Raw genomic sequence first — 16,721 nt, 5'->3', positions numbered from 1 at the left:
AGTACATTTGCATAATGACTGAAACCAGCCCACTGAAGGGACAATGGGCCGGGAGGTCAGTTCCTTAATCATAATTATGCTAATTCTCATGACCACTGATCAACAACCACTGATCAAAGATTCACTTTCCTGGATGATTGAGAATGCATCAAGACGAAAATCTGTAAACATATTTAACCTTCAGTGACCTCAGCCTCTGTCACCTATGCTGTTTGCATACAGAATAGAATATGCATGCAGCTTATTTTTTAAAAGCTGACGTTTTCTCATATTGAAACCCAAAAACCGTCAGATTGACTTCCTGTTCAGCCCCAGGTGTCATAGTTGACTCTAAACTCAGGAAATTTAGCAACCCAGGAGATGGTCATGGCTTTATTTCTCTAACTTTGCAGCCTTCATCTGAATTTAAATCAGTTAAATTCAGCAATACTTTTCCATGAATTCAGAAAAAGGAGAGCCTCAAATCCAGAATCAAACTTTAATTAATGTTTATTCAATTTACAGATTGTAAAGATGTGTCAGTAAATTTATGCACAGCAGTGAAGTGAAGAGATCACAGGGCACATTTCATTTAAAGGAATGCTTTATTGATATCCAAACATTTACAATAAACCAAAATGTTTTTAATTAATTCACCATAAGCTTCCAAATCTGATCCCTTTAACGATCTACATGAGAGAGGCCCCGGACCCGAATAAAGCTGAAAGTTCTCAGTGAGCATGCTCGTGGTGTGCTGCACGTCCCAAAACTAAGAAGTCACTCACTCCATCCATCATCTACTCTCCAAAACAAACTGCTCATGTGCAGCTTTCAAGGAGGAAAATCCATTTAGTTTCAAAATCGCATTTTTCTCACACTGACGAGCTCCTTTCCCCTGTGCATAAGAAAAATGTGATTCTTTTATTAAGTAAATGACTTCAGGAGTATTTCTTGTAGTGTGCAGAAGTTTGTTTAATCTTGGCAAAGCGCAGAGACACTCGAGGAGATCCAGAGACACAAAGAAAGAGTCTGTAACAGATATTTCAGGATTGGCAACTGATGACATTTTACAAAGAAGAAACTACCTCAGAAAAGCAAAGGAAAGAAAATCAGGAAGCAGCTAACAAATCATCTTCATCGTCTACCATAATGATCAACACAAAGAATAAGGACGCACGCAGGAGGCAGGACAGCCGCGGGCAGCAGAAACACCTACAGCGGAGACCCGCAAGACTGATGACAGGTCTCCCTCTCAGGTGTACTCACACGTGGCGGCACGCCTCAATGACCACTTCCTGTCACAGAGCAGTCGGACGCCACAGGAGCAGGATGTCTTATTAACGAGCTCGTCAGCACTTCCTGTAGCGGGCAGGAGTGATGTTGGCAAAGCACACAAAGATTGGCACGGTACTTCATGGCGTTTTACAAATAATGAAAAAAACCTGAAAAGTCAGTTGTTCGCGCCCCGTGTGAGTACACCACAAACACCCGGGCGTCCCGTCCTTCACCAAACCCAGAGAAGAAGAAGAAGAAAAACCAAAGGGCGAGGGGTGGGCGTGTCCCGCGGCTGGATCAGAGAGCGGGCGAAGCTTTTAACGCGAGTAAGGCCGACTGAGAAGCGGTGACATTCAGCAGGTAGCGTTCGCGGCGAAGCGTCGTTGAAGCGTCGGCTGCGCCCCGACGGCGACGCCAGTTTCACTAACAGGAAGCTGCGTTTTCAGCGACACGCCTGTGAACCGGAGACAGTTTGGTTACCTGTGTTGGTACGCGCCGATAGAAGTTACGTAAAAACGTCTGCAAAGCTGTAAAAGAGTTCAGAGAATACAAAATGGCTGAAGGACTTTTTTACACAGCGGGGGTTTCAGGTGGGATGTGCGTGTACGTGGAGAAGGTCGAGGAGGGCGGGGGTTCCCGGGTCCTGACCCCGCCCATCCTCGCAGGTATATAGCGCTAACCTGTACACCTGCCTGCGTTTACACAGAGCGCGGCGGGGGGCGCTGTGCAGCGTGTGCTCACAGTGTGAATGCAGAGAAAGAAGAGAGCACGCTCACCCACAGAGGCCCATATAGTCCTCCTCCACCTGCAGAAGCCCCGCCTCCAAAGCTACACCTGCAGGAGGTTTGCGTGTTTGTTTTTTGGATGCGTATGAACACTTGGGGGGGGGGGGGGGGGGGGGGGGGTGTCAAGTTTCAGAAGGTGACATCTTTTAGCGCCTGGTGTTTAGCCGGGTGGCCTCTGAAACATTGATGGGTTTGAAACAGAGGCGGGGCTCGGGGGCGGGGCTGTGCACTCTGCCACCAGCTACAGAGCGAGCTGCTGAGGTGGAGGTGGAGGTGTGGCTCTGCGACGAGGTGGTAACAGTACAGTCTAAGGTCGTGAAGAAGGTGGCGGCGAGGAGGTGGTGGAGGAGGGAGCGAGTGTTCAGAAAGATGGGTTCTCCTGAGTGGGGGTGGTGTCGGTGGGGGAGCTGACGGCGTCTCCATTTCCTCTCTGACCGACGACCTTATACTGAAGAGAGAGAGGAAGAGGAAACAGCTGAGGGTCAGTGATGCGGTTAGCGCGTCCCTTCATCAGCTTCCTGTTTACTCTGTTTAAAGCCTCGTCTTCATTTTAAAACCTTCCTTCAGACACAAACCTGAAACTAAAGAAAAGCTGACTTCCTGTCCCACACTCACGGAGCACCGTGAGCAAAAACATGCAAAGAAGAAGAAACTAATCGACACTGGACACAGAACATGCTGCCACCTTGTGGTGAAACTCTGCATTAACCTTTGACCTTTGCTCGTCCTGCAGATATCTGAACTCAATGTTCAACTTTGATCCTTTTCCAAACACTAAACTTTGCTGCAGACCTCTGCTCACCTTCAGGTTCCCCATTTTATCCTCAAAGGACTTGAAGGTTGGAGAGTTTCTGCGGAGCAGAGACACGAGGTTAGAGTCAGAATAACACCGCCACATCAAATCTAACAAACATCACATTTCTTTAATAACAACGCCAAATCCAAACGTCAGGATGCCGTGTGAATAAAAACTGAATGTGATGATCTGCAAGTCTCATAAATCCAGATTTGATTCACAGAAAACATTTAAAGGAGAAAATGAACCATTTCAATAAAGTTTGACTTTGATGGCGGCAGCACGTGCGTCAAAGTTGGGACGGGTCGACAAAACGCTGAAAACTGAGAAGAGAAACAGCCGGAGGAAGATTTATCAGCTGATCAGGTGTCCTGTGTGTTGTGTCTTTCTGGCTGCTGTTACAACCAAATTTCCCCTTGTGGGACAATTAAAGGATTATTCTATTCTATTCGATTCTATTCTGTCAGCAGCTGGGTCACATGATCGGGCAGAGCTTCACCAACCTACAGCAATCCTCACTGTGAACATGACATCATCAGCATACTCAGAGGAATCTCTGTGCGCGGGGACGATAACCTTCAAACGCCGCTCTGTGATCAATCAGTGCACGGGCTCAGGAACGCTTCCAGAAACCGCCGTATGCGAGCAGCTCGGCGTGCAGTCCACACGTGCAGGTTACAGCTCCATCACACGGAGGAGAACCACGCGTGACCACGATGGAGAAATGGCGCCATCTGCTCTGGACTCCTTTAAGACTGATCTGAGGTCAGACCCGTCATGTTTTATGTTTTATTGTGAATAAAATGTGAGTTTCTGAGATCTGCAGACTCACAGCAGCCCGACGTTTTGGGCCATAGACCTGATAAAATATTCAATCATGAAATAAAAGCAGCTTTAATAAAAACAAACAATGTACACATGTTTGTATCGTTTGTGTTTCACTGCAGACGAGCTGCGACTGGAAAGAACAAACAAAGAAAAACAGCCACCGCAGCAAAGTTTCATTATGTCACCGCAGCGTCAAACTTCAACACAATAACAACTAAAATCAAAAACTTTCATGTTGCCACGGAAACATCAGATCAGCTGACGGCAGAGTCGAATAAATGTATTCGAATAAAAGTAGCCAATAAAAACTCCACCTCATTTCCCCACATCAAACGCCCCCAGGTTTGAACGCCTTCAGTGAGCTGATGTTAGCGAGCACAGACAGGTACAGGTGTGTGTGTTACGTTACCTCATGGCGGGCATACTTATCGAGTGGCGAATGGAATAGTTGCTACTTTGAATGCGTTAAAGAGAAGAGACAGAAAAGCAAGTGTTACAATGCAGGAAGCAGTGACGCACACGCACACACAGCTGTTAAATCAGCTGTCACAGCCTGCAGAGCAGTCTGACGCTGAAAGAACTGAGTTTTTCAAACATCCTCTGCACAGCTGGAACGCACAGCGTCGTTTCTTTAACTCGTTTACTTTATTTTCAGCTCATATCATCGAAACGTCTTCCTGTCAGGCTGGCCAATCAGAGCACAGCACTTTAAACTGGCGCTGATACATGAACATACAGAACCATCAAACTGAAATGAAGCTGTCTCCACAGCAACCTGAGCCTAGCATCACTACAAACGTTGAATTCAACTTTATTGACACAACACAAAGTCACAACAGCAGTCCCCTTGAGGCACTTTAAAGGGTCACCTGACTTCTTAGTGGACCAGTGTTGCGTTTACATAATTACAGGTCATGTGACTGACCGTGTGAGGATGACAACATGTGGAGGCTTACCTAAAGGAGTTAGAGAACGGCAGAGCTCTGCGGGTCAGACCAAGGCAGCGGTAAGAAGGAGAGAGAGAGAGAGCGTGAGGCCACACACACACACACACACACACACACACACACACACACACACACACACACACACACACAGTGAGCTACAGGGATTAAACTGCAGAGTGGAGGGGGCCGCGTCCCACTGCTGCTTTACTCACACTCAGCACTGAAGCTGGGTAACGACCCAATCACAGCAGTGAAGCTGCAGGTGGGCAGGACGCGACCGGAGATGAAGTCAGAGCTGCAGGAAGAAACGCGTGGCCGGGTTTAACCTGGTGACGGTCTGAGGCGGGCCTCGTCCTCGCCAACGCGCTCTCTGAGCCCCCGCGTTGGCGAGGACGGGACAGGGTTGATGCTGTGAGCCACGTTAACGGGCCGTCGCCCGAGCAGTGCTCGCACTCTGTCACTCGGGGAGCTAAACCCACAGCAGGAGAGGCGTGCAGACCCAACACACCACCTGATTTAAACGATCCACAGACTCGTCACCAGGTTGCCTAGCAGGGGACGGTGTAAGGATGGGTCCACACGTCCCCGCTGACATTTGTTCCTGCAGCTGAGCCGGCGCGGTGGCCATGTTGGCTCTGTCGCACTGTACCTCATGTCGCCGATCTTCTTGCTGAGGGCCGTGCTCATTGTACTCAGAGCCGCGGTCGTCTTCTGTCCGGCCTGGGAAAGCGTCTCCTGAGTCTTCTTGTACCTGCAGAGAGGAGGAGCACAGAAACAGAGGCGTTAGTGTTGAGCTGCAGCGCCACAGACACACAAACGCACCAGTGTTAGTGTTCACACAGACCAGCCGCGACACACAGCAAGTTAAACACAGCAGAGCGTCCTCCCTCTGGAACAAACTGGAAACAGGAACAAGAACCCAGGAGTGTTAGCAGGCACCAGTCAGCCGGCAGGAAGAGCTTATTTCAGTCTCGCCTCACAGCACGAGGAAAACATGACAGGGAGACCGATGGCTGGTCACGACCAGCGGCGAGCCGAGCGCGTTACAGCGAACAGAGCCACACTACTGGTTTGATGATGTGAGAGACCTGAGATGCAACAGCGTCCAGCAGAGGCAGCAGTGAGTCCGTGCCTCAGACTCATGTTACAGCCTGACGGTCCGTGGATCCTCCTCCGTAACACAGCTTTAAAGGGCATCGTGCTCGTGCTGCCGGAGCCCTTTTAATGAGGTCATGTGACCAATAAGATGGCTGCTGTGAGGTCACTGTAACAGAGCGCTGAGGAAGGCGGAGCTCCGCTTTAAGGATTTTATGTTGATGTTACTGATCAGCAGGTGTGATGCTCCCGTACGTCGCTGTCCGCCCTTTCATCCAAACACGAAACAACAAGGGCCAACTTTGATCCTGCAGACCGCAGAGCGAGCTCGCAGCGGCTGTGTCCATCTGCGGTCCCGAGACAAGAACCTCAGGTTTATCGGGTCCAGACTGAGGACGCTTCCAGACAGAAAACGTCCAGCAGCTAACAAAGCAGCACACCACCTGTGGAGGCTCTTCGGCCAAACGCATGCAGGAGCTCAGAAACGCAGGGGCTGAAGTTCAAATGGATCAGAGACCGGATCTATAACTCGCCTAACAGCAGTTTACCGACGGCTTCGCCTGACCAGCTGTGAAAACAACAGGAAGTCAGCGGCTTGTTTTCATTGCTGCAGTCGAGCTCCCGTTTACCTCCAAACACCTCTGATCCCAGCACGGACAGGACGACGCGTGCGGCAAGCAGAACACGCCGTGCTCTCGCTGCTTCCACGCACAGCAGGCGTCTGTCAACACTACAGTAACGCAGCAGCACGATTGGAGCACGTGAAAAGTTCAGAGCTGGATTGTTACTTGCAGAAAGTAACTTGGTTACTTTTGGGGGGGAAAAACATTTTTAGAGTAACAGCACTGACAGCTGCGGCTCGGGAGGACCAGCGGCTCGTTGGTGGTTCGATCCCCGGCTACTCTACTCTGCATCTCAACGTAACCCCCAGACCCAGGCCTCTGTGAGGTCCACCAATAGGAGCACAAAAATCTCAGCCCCACACACACACACACACACACACACACACACGGGCGGCCGACAGCTTCAGCTCCACGCCGGCTTCACTCTGAACGTCAGCCAGGACGCACAGCCAGGAACAACAGGAAAACTGTGTCAGTCTGGAAAAGCAGTCGCAGCATTAGGTCATCAGGCAAAGCAGCATCTGTGACCTTTGACCTCCACCAAGGAGCAGCACAAGATGAAGGAGGATTATGATAAACTGTGAATCATGCAAAGCTACTCTACTACAACCCAAGAAGAAAGACGAGGAGCTGGAAACGAGCACACAGGTCTGAGTTTGTTGCTTTTTGGTTCCAGTTTTCTTTCTCAACCCACCATCACAGCTTCAATAACACTTCCTGTAACCCAGGGGTGGGAACTCCAGGCCTCGAGCTTTATCACCCTGGGTCGGCACACCTGGGTCAAATGATCAGTTCAGTTCCAGGCCTCTGCAGAACTTCACGACATGTTGAGGAGGTCGTTTAGCCATTTAAATCAGCTGACATGTCTGAAAACCTGCAGGACGCCGGCCCTCGAGGCCTGGAGCCCCCCGGAGCCCCGCCCCTGCTGTAACCCTAATATTAATAAAACATTTAACCCTATGATGTCATCTTCTGCTTTTTTTTTTTTAAACTGTTGAACCTCTGCACTGTTGCTTTTTCCAAAACAGACTGGGAGCTGACGATGACGCCGTAAACAAAGAGCTCCAGGTTCCTGCTCGCAGCTCTGCGTGTGCGCCGCTGTGTGGCGCGTCGGAGGGTCGCTCTGGACGAGCTGATAGTTACTCCACCTGAGAATAAATGCCACTGTGTCCGTGTGACACTTACTGTAATCAATGATCCCTGCCAGACGTGCATGGCGGTGGCGCTTCACTTCCTGTCAGCTTTGACTGTTTGAACGCTCTGCATGACGTCTGTTTTAGATTAATAACTGGAGAAAACGTGGTCAGCATCGACAGGGCCTGAATATTTTTGGTTCAAACACTGAAGACGATGAAAAGTGTAACGAGGAGGCTTCAGCTGCGTCCACAGCAGAAAACGTCTCCTCGTCTCGTTAGCAACAGCTCCACCGCCGTGGCACCACAGAAGCAAAAGGAAAACAGAAAACTTCCACAAATCCCAAAGTGAAAGAAACCTTAACTCATCTACAGACAGACAAGAGCACAAAGACGAAGGTCAACTCACGCGTCGGAGTGGGTAATGTCATCCAAAGTGGCCGAGGCAGACAGATATCTGAAGACACAACAGCAGGAAAAATCACACAGAGACACTCACAGCACACGTCAGCTGAAAACGTCCAAAACATGCTAGAAGCTGCCGCTGTGTGCGGCCGGACAGGAACGCCGACTCTCCTGAGCACACGGAGGAGGTTTAAAAACGCCGCCGCCGTGGATTCAGAGCTGCACGTTCATATAACACGTTCATGGAAAAGAATATTCACATGTAATACAGATCTGCAACATAAAAACCTCCAGCTGAAAAGAAGCCGTCACAGATGAACAGCAGTCACACAGTCAGCACATCCGTGTTGGCGGCGGTCCGCTGCGAGGGGCGGGGCGTAAAGCGAGGTTGCAGGTACACGGGTAAACACTCAGACCTCACAGAGCAGGGAGAGGATCAGCGTGGAGTTCACAGGAGTCACACAGCCACGCAGCTGAGGGCGGAGCCAGGAAACAGGAACGCCGCCCTGACCGAGGAACCTACAGGTGTGTGCGCCTGTGTGTGTGTGTGTGCGTGCTGACTGTGTTGCTGTTCGAATAATTGTTGTGAAGTAGCTGTAGGCCTGTCGTGATGACCTTTGACCTAGCCCACCAATCAGAAACGGGCCTGTGCAGGTCCCGGTTTAAACAGCCAATCACAATGAGCCGTATCCTGTGTCCACTAACATTCAAACACCTGCACTGGTGAAGCTGCTATTGTGGTTGCCATGGTGATGAGACTTTTGGCCGCACCGCTCAAACCCGAGACCGGAGCTGTGAGCGTCAGGAAGGAGGCCGTCTCTGCTTCCCTCGTGGTCAGCGTCCACTCAGTCCACAGTCACAGAAACGTGCGTGTTGGTGATCACATGATGCCATGGAGTTAAAACTGGACTCAGGGTCATTTTAATCAGCTCACCGAACATTTCACACATTTATCTGAAGCTCTGCGATAAATATTAACCGCAGGGACAGGCTCCACCCCCCGCCAACCTGATAAGGATCAGAGGACGGATGGATGATGTGATGATATTTAAACTTTGATCTGTGAAACATGACACGGTGAGCTGCAGCATAAGGTCGAATCCAACGCACAGCAGACTCCTGTTGTGCAACAATCCGATTCTGACCTCGCAGACAGCCTGAGTTATTTTTACAGAAACCGGAGCCGCCCCGCGAGGCCAGCCTCCGCCCACAACTGTCCCCTCCCACTGCACGGGCCACATCAACCCAAACGGCTCCGTCTCCACCGCCTCCGGTTTACTTTGAGACAAGACGCTCAGTCAGCTGATCCACAAAACGAGGAAACGGGAAAAAAAGAGAACATCTAAAAATATTCATGCGGCCGTGACGTGTTCATAACTCACAGCGTCTGCGCGCCCCTCACCCGCCTGCCCGTCTTCCTGGATATCACGTATCATGTGACTAAGCAAAACACCGTCTCTTCCCCTCCTCCTCTCTCGCATTCCTTTCCTCCCACTCGTTCCTGCAGCAGCGAGTCCGAGCTGTCCGTGTGGTTGCAGACACGTTTCCAGCTGCATTAGAGTAAAATCCACGCTGACTGCACGTCTGCGGCAGACGAACGACCACAAACTAACACGACAGCGCTCGCCGACGTGCTGGTGTATTTCTGCGAGCAGAACAAACACCAGAAACCTGCCGGTGCAGCAGCGCCGCCCCGTCAGGTCACGCCAACTATCCGAGCGAGCTCGCCAATCCGGTTCATTACAGAGGCGGAACCTGGAAACTTCCAGCAGCCTCAGGCCTCAGCAGCCGGGCGGGAACGCTGCGATTCACAGCGTGTCTTTGCTCTGCTGGCACAGAAACGTGTCCCTCGGACTGACCCAGACTGGAAGTCGTTTCAGGGGTCAGCCGGGATCGCCCGGGGTCAGATGGCGTGCTTGAGGCTCTGAGTGATGCAGCAATTCTGCACATGCTCATTGGGAACGACTCATCCTCTGTGGGGTCTCCAACTCCACGTGTCCGGGAGCGCTGTCACCTTTAACAGGGTTTTTGGACGTTAACGTCAACCGTAAAAACACCCGTGGCGCCAACGCCAAGGTGTGTCTGCGACAGAAGCCGCTGGCCTCGGGAGACACAGGCCTGCAGCTGCATGGTGAATAACCACGGTCCGACAAACGAGTCGCGTTTTACCGTCACTGGGTTTGACTTTGAAACGTTTCAAAGCTCTGTCCTGCCTCGCCTTATAAATCAAGCGCACCCATCTCCATGACGGCACGGCAGCGTTTTCTCCCCACGAGCTCCCAGCGCGTCTACTCCAGCTACAGCCACAAGTCAAACCAACGTGGCTTCCAATCACCAGCAAAGACCTTCATCGGTTCAATAGCTGCCTTTTACTGAATGAAAAAACAAACATGTAATTATCAGCACAATAGTTACACATGGAAGTGTGACCACGCCTCCTTTAGAGGAGGTGCGCTTGATTTCTAACAGCGGGGAACAATGAATGACTGACTGCAGTGAACAGCCTGTAACTCAGACAGCAGAGGGGGGAAGGCTGTTTGAAGAAGCCAAAAATACGGAGGAAGACTGATGCTGAGAGGAAGCAGGAGAGGACACCGTCACATCTGGAGGCAAAGACACCTGATCTCTGAGAGGGGAAGTGAAGAAATACACTGAACCTTTAGCTCCTCCACAGAGAATCTGATAACCAAACACACTCGGGTGAGTGAGGCATGCAGCTCAGGCTGCTGTGGTCAGGACGCCCACACCAAATCCCACCTCAGTGCTACCTCACAGCAGAGCACTCACTCCAGCAGTTGCTCTGTCCGCTGACACCACGGTGCATGATGCTAGCATCACAGACTCACACTCAGTCCTCAGTAACTGGAGCTCAGCCTTCTTCCTGGTCTGTTAGTACAGAAACGTCACAGCAGCCATGTTATCGGTCACATGATGTCATTAAAAATGCTCCGACAGCACAAACACGGTGCAGAGGTCCGGCTCAGGGACCTGAGACCGAGCAGACAGCTGCAGGTGAGCCTGAGCAGCTCCCACACTAGACCGCTGAAATGTTCACGCACACGTTAGAAGCTGGGTGCCAAAGTCAGAGCGTGAGAGAGCAAACAGAGCGAGCAGCGAGCACGGCGTCGACTCACAGATCTGAACGGGTCACCCGCTCGTTCCACTCGCCCAGCGTCTCAGCCGTTCTCACGTAGCTGGAAACACACACAGGACGGCGTCAGCTCAGCCTGAATCACACTTCAGTATAACCCCTCCTGTCATCCTGCAGCTCTGTCTGAAACAAGCTCCGCCCCTTATAGACCCACTTTCTGCTGATTGGCTGCCCCTCACTAACAGAAGGTTAGACAGCAGTGACTTCTCCTTCCTTCAGAAAAGCTTTGCTGCCATTAAAGCGCAGAGCGCCGCTGCGTCTGAGCGCGTCAGAGATGAAACTGTCTCTGCAGCTTCCGTTTCATCTGAACGATGCAACGTGAAACCGGATGGGTCAGTCTGCAGCTCGTTACTACCGGCGCCCGCAGGGACTCGCACACACCCTCTCGCATCCTGTGCCAGAAGCTCGTCTATCAGCAGGTGCTCCCTGCACATCCTCAGGATCACACCTCCTCCTCAGCATCAGGAGGTGGGATCCAAACCAGGTGAAGCTGGACTCTATGTGCAGATGTGGCTGTGCCACAAGCCGAGGCCTTCAACTTGTTCAGTTTCTTCTTTGCAAACCAATCAGGATCCACAGACTCTGGCTGAACCTCCAGCCTCGGTGAAGCGAGCCTCCGACTGCTGAACAGTACTCATGCTTCAACAGCTCGTCTCCTCACCTGTGGGGACCTCCCAGCCTGACAGCCTCGGGGTTCAGTCCACATCGTGGCAAACCAGATACAGCTTTGGTGACGGTGGAAGGAAAAACTCCCTTTTAACAGGAAGAAACCTCTGACAGAACCAGCTGAGGAAGCCAAAGCCATCAAACACATGAATTTAGGCTAATTAAACGCGACGCCATCCAGAACAAATCAATGTTTGCAAGAGTCCAACCTTCGGTCCTCTTGTTATTCAGAGCTGAGCTGAAGGCTGTGAGCGATATCTGCTGGGACTGAATGGAGCCTTTATTTAGTCTAAGCTGTGGAGAACATTTGAAACGTAAAGCACCGAGATATACGAAAGCTCTCCGAGGACAGCCTAACCTCCCGGCGCATTCACAGATACGTACGCGTTGGAGGTCTGCACGTCCTGCCAGCTCCTCGTGAGGTTCTGCCTGAGTTCGTTGAGCGGGTTGAGGCCGAGTTTCCTCTTCAGCTCTGCGGCGTGTCTCTCTTTTGCGCACAAAACCTGCCGCAGGGTGTTGATCTCCTCCTCCACCTGAAACACATTCACAGACTTTCTTAAAACAGGAGCTTTAAATCCAACTCCACAGAAAGTCACGTTATTTGATGGAGAGACCGTAAACACCACCATCCTTATTCACCCCCACCCCTCAAACTGTTTTCTGGAGGCTTGGAGAAAGCTGCGTTCACACAGGAAGGAAGAAAACAAACACACACTGGCAACACAAAGGGGGCGGGGCAAATAAAATTGTTCTCAACTGTAGCGACTACCAGTGAGAGCTCAGGATACTGCTGACTGACTGATGAAGTGGTAGTAAGTACATTAGAAGGTTACCTAGGTAACCAGCACCCGGTCCATTAGCGACCGCCGAGTCCGGGCGTCTGATCTCAATATAAAAAATTTTTTTTTTTAAAAAAAACAGGCTCAAGTGGCGTTGCCGGTTGCAGGTTGCCGGTTCGAGCCCCGGCTCAGACAGTCGCAGCCGTTGTGTCCTTGGGCAAGACACTTCACCCGTTGCCTACTGGTGGTGGTCAGAGGGCCCGGTGGCGCCAGTGTCCGGCAGCCTCGCCTCTGTCAGTGCGCCCCAGGGTGGCTGTGGCTACATGTAGCTGCCATCACCAGTGTGTGCATGTGTGTGTGAATGGGTGGATGACTGGATATGTAAAGCGCTTTGGGGTCGCTATACAAACACAGGCCATTTACCATTTTTATTTCAGGCTCAAGTAACGGTTTAACCGCAGAGGCCGTGGCGTAAACGCAGCGCTCATGATGTCATGACAGTCACAGGATCAGAGGGTTAAATTAAACAGCTGCTCAGTGAAACCTTTCGCTGTAATCAGTCACCTGACACTTCATTTCAAAACTCCTGAGCTCCAGTTTTGGATCCAAACACTGCAAACTAACACTTAAAGAAGCCCCGCCCCCACCACACAGGTGCTGTCGAGCACCTGGGATCTCAGCAGGTGTGGTGTGTACCTTGGTGAGCTCGGTGCGGAGCTCCTCCGCCTCCTCCTCCGTCAGGCCAGGTGGAGGAGGGTTGGCTGGGTTCCCCATAGCGCCCTCCACGGGCACGTCGGACAGGCTGTCTGTGCGATCCACGCCGAGAGCTTTGTTAGGAGAGTTCAGGTTGATATCTGAGAGGAGGAAGAGGAGGAGGCGGGATTAGAGACACTGAGACAATGCTGAAAGCAACAGAGGCGCGCGCACACACGCACACACAGGAAAAGGCGAGTGCTGGCGGCAGCTGATATCAAACAGGAAGTGGCAGCAGCTGCTGCGAACACTGCCACACTGAGAAAGAAACTGAGTCATGCTGGAACAGAAGGACTGGTTCTGATGGGCGTAGCAGCCTGTGGACCAGTGCGGTCCAACACGGAGGACCTCTGGCGGTGGACGTGAGTCAGCAGGAAACGCTGGCGACCCCGGTCAGACCGGCAAATGGTAAAAATCAGCAGGATGACCCTGTGACCTCCACCCGTTTCATTTAAACCAGGATCCACACTTGAGAAAAAAATCTCACTGATGACCGACTGTAGAGACGACACAGACCACCATAATGGTGACCTCGCAGGTGTGTCAGCCAATGAGCAATGGCCTCAACGCAGGTTTACCCGCATTTCCAGCACAGCCAGCTGGGCCCCAATAAATCCTGACTCACGGTCGAAGAGCAGATTATTGTACGATTGTGCGTCCGTCTGAGCCCGCCTTTGTCACAGACTTTACTGGGCGGGGGTGTGTCGATGGACAGATGGCAGTCAAAGCGATTCTTACCCAGCGTCCCCCGGTGCATTAAAGTAACGCTGTCCCTGTGCTGACAGTCATAATGCATTAAATCAGGTTTCACATCGCACAAACACCCTTTAGTGTGTGTGTGTCTGCGCAGCTACACTGACCCGAGTGTGCAGGATTCAGCCTCGGAATTACAGCCCAGCATTTCAAAATAATAGACAACATCTGCAATTATAGAGGCACAAAAACACCACACAATGTTCTCTCGATGCTCGCCGGCATCATTCATGTCGTTACTGAAGGACGTCCTTCCACACTTCCTGGTTACAGCAGCGCTGACACAGCGTTACAGCCGGACCCTCGGCACAGGCCGCATGCAAGCACCTGGGCAGCGCCTTCAAAGGAACATTTAATCACAGTAAAAATGACCTTCTCGTGTTTACGTGAATGCCATAGCAACAACATCACCGTTCATGTGACATACAAAAATGGTCCTGCTAGTGTCACAGGTGGGGGTGGGGCTACAGTATTAATCTATGACTGACAAACCCCCCACTCTAATTTTGAAAGTTGAGTCGCTGCTATAGGGGCGTTCCCAGTTTACATCACTGCAGCGGGAGTAACAAATAAAATCAAAGTTTCTTCCACCTCCACGTTTGCTTACACCACCTGACCCAAAATGGTCAAAACATTAAGAACCTCCAAAGGATTTTACTGACCTAACACAGCAGGGACCAGACATCAGACCCTGGAATATTTCAGGTAACTCTGACAGGGTCAGGTGGGAAGCATCAGGTGACGCTGCCTCAAAGGGTTTCTCGACAGTGTCATCACTGTGGGTCTGTTCCCGCACATCCCTCCATGATCCCCTGAAGAAGAGTCATTTCCTAATCCTTCATGCTTCCGGCTGCGGTCTCACTTCCTCACTGCCCTCACAGAGAAACCGTGTGTGTGTGTGCGCGTTATCAGCTTCATCATCTGATGTGGCAGCGGTCTGACGAGTCTGCAGACGCTGAGCCGTGTCCTGCATGTGAACCACACCTTCCTTACACTTCTGCTGATAACACAACACAACAGCTGCTGCCTCGCCCTGTGAGCCAGCAGCGACCGAGCCTCGTTACTGAAGGCCGACCCAAAGCAGTCAGCAAACCTCTTCCTGCTTCATCGGGTAGTTACTGCGGGGTCACTCCACAGACTCGGACGTCCCTCTTTATCCGCCCTGCTGCGCACAGACGAGAGGCAGCAGTAACCTCTGCTCTGAAAACGTCCATTAGAGCTGCAGAGCAGCGCGGGGAGTTCACAGAGAGAGGGCCTGCAGGAGCCGACCGAGGCGTCATCAGGTCACCTCGGATCCTATTGGCTCAAGCATTGACGCAAGACACGTCTGTCCCGTTTATTCCTCACGTTCTGGGGTTGTCTTACTGAAAACAAGCGTCTTCACCTGAACTGATGTTGAACGTTTAACAAATCTGGGTTTTTTGAGCTCGAGTAAATTTAATCCCACTGACAGAAAGGTGCACGTGCTGGCTTTATTAAAAGCAGATGATCAATAGGAAGTCATTTCCTTTTTGTCCTGAAACCTGAATTCACGCCTCACCTTAAAATAAAGACAAAGCTCCCTTCACAGTCTGACTAAATGCTGCTTTTAAGGCTGACCTATTCTGCACTTTTTCTACTCTTCCAGCTGTATGATGTCATCACGACAAACAAAAGCTCCACCCACCTGCTGTTTAAAACTTCCCTTTGTAAGGCTTATTCTGATTTGTGAATCATGCTAAGCCACCCTGGCAGTGTGAGAGAACACAGCCTGATTCAGCTGTAAACACAGCGTCAACACAACATGAAGCTGTCAGTCTGAAAAGTCAGTGATGACACAGCAGCAACTAGCATGCTAACAGCCAGTTAGCTGTGTCCACCTGACAGGAGGGGTCGGTGACTCACTCAGGTGAGGCTCCAGGTAAATACAGGAGCCTCTGCTGCTGCGTTTGTGGCAGCCAGCCAATCCTACCTGGAGTCTGAGCTGGTTAAACACGTCGGCAGTGTCCGTGTCCGTAAACACGGAGCTCCGTTTTTAATATGATTCAAGTTCCACTCAGCGGCTAACCCACAAACCCGAGCTCAGAGCCCGGGAACCGGGCCTGTGGCCAATGTTCGGTGATCTCCCAGCTTCGTACAATCAAACCGGGCTCACACAGTGGGCTGTCGGCCGTTTATGACCGATTAAAGTGGCTAAAGTATCCGCTGAGAGCCGCTCTGCGCACTCTCACACTCGGCTAGGCTAGGCTAGCTCCGTGCTAGGCTAACACTCAGCGTTACCTTGGCTGGCGGGGTCCATGGCGTCGCTCTCTCGCGGATTAAACTCCTCTTTCGAAGATTTAAAGTTTCAGGTGGAGCGCAGCGGACAGCAGAGCGGCACACTGAGCACAAACCGTCCACACTACAGCTTCGCTGACAGAAAGTCGTCGACAAGAACACACGGGGAGCAGCAGTCGTTTATCCCACGGTCCGTGAAATTAACGCCAAACAACAGAGGCACATCCGGCGGGGAATTTCAAAATATTACGTTAGTGCCTGGAGGCGATGACTGGGAAATATTTATTGATGACTCCTCTATTATTTTATTAAGAAATAGTGGATTACCTGCCTCGGAAATTAAAAAAAATCCATTATCGATATATTCATCAGTGTCTGAGTCTTCACGTTTTTTTAACAGTCCGAGTACAATTCTGAAGAACAGATTACACGTTACATTTCCAAACTGGCAGAAACACAGTGAACCAATCACACTGAGGTGTGTCATCACTCTGGTT

General features: G+C 51.2%; 2 protein-coding genes across 13 annotated transcripts in view; one reads left to right on the top strand and one right to left on the bottom strand.

The window, feature by feature from the left end:
• Window positions 1-16,721, top strand: part of LOC147305434 (uncharacterized) — a 479,902-nt gene that overhangs the window by 21,262 nt on the left and 441,919 nt on the right. The window lies entirely within an intron of this gene.
• On the bottom strand, window positions 465-16,556 carry tpd52l2b (tpd52 like 2b). Of its 12 annotated transcripts, XM_086276604.1 has the most exons (10): window positions 16,228-16,556; window positions 13,159-13,316; window positions 12,068-12,216; window positions 11,001-11,060; window positions 7,871-7,918; window positions 5,260-5,361; window positions 4,620-4,646; window positions 4,073-4,117; window positions 2,842-2,890; window positions 465-2,487 (listed from the first exon to the last, which is right to left on the bottom strand). In XM_086276604.1, the coding sequence occupies exons 1-10, from the start codon at window positions 16,244-16,246 to the stop codon at window positions 2,401-2,403; spliced, it is 744 nt and encodes a 247-aa protein (XP_086132730.1). In that variant the 5' UTR covers window positions 16,247-16,556; the 3' UTR covers window positions 465-2,400. The 12 variants fall into 12 exon arrangements, with proteins under 12 accessions (XP_086132730.1, XP_086132718.1, XP_086132719.1 ...); XM_086276592.1 differs by lacking the exon at window positions 7,871-7,918 and having other exon boundaries at window positions 16,228-16,551; XM_086276593.1 differs by lacking the exon at window positions 7,871-7,918 and having other exon boundaries at window positions 4,073-4,114; window positions 16,228-16,551.

The sequence above is a fragment of the Aulonocara sp. 'chitande type north' Nkhata Bay genome, linkage group LG20, assembly GCF_057382095.1.
Source record: "Aulonocara sp. 'chitande type north' Nkhata Bay isolate Kocher_YH1m ecotype deep benthic linkage group LG20, A_spYH_male_GT1.1, whole genome shotgun sequence".
Classification (NCBI taxonomy): Eukaryota; Metazoa; Chordata; class Actinopteri; order Cichliformes; family Cichlidae; genus Aulonocara; species Aulonocara sp. 'chitande type north' Nkhata Bay.
The sequence above is the reverse complement of the archived record's forward strand: the minus strand, read 5'-3'. Positions and strand labels throughout refer to the sequence as shown.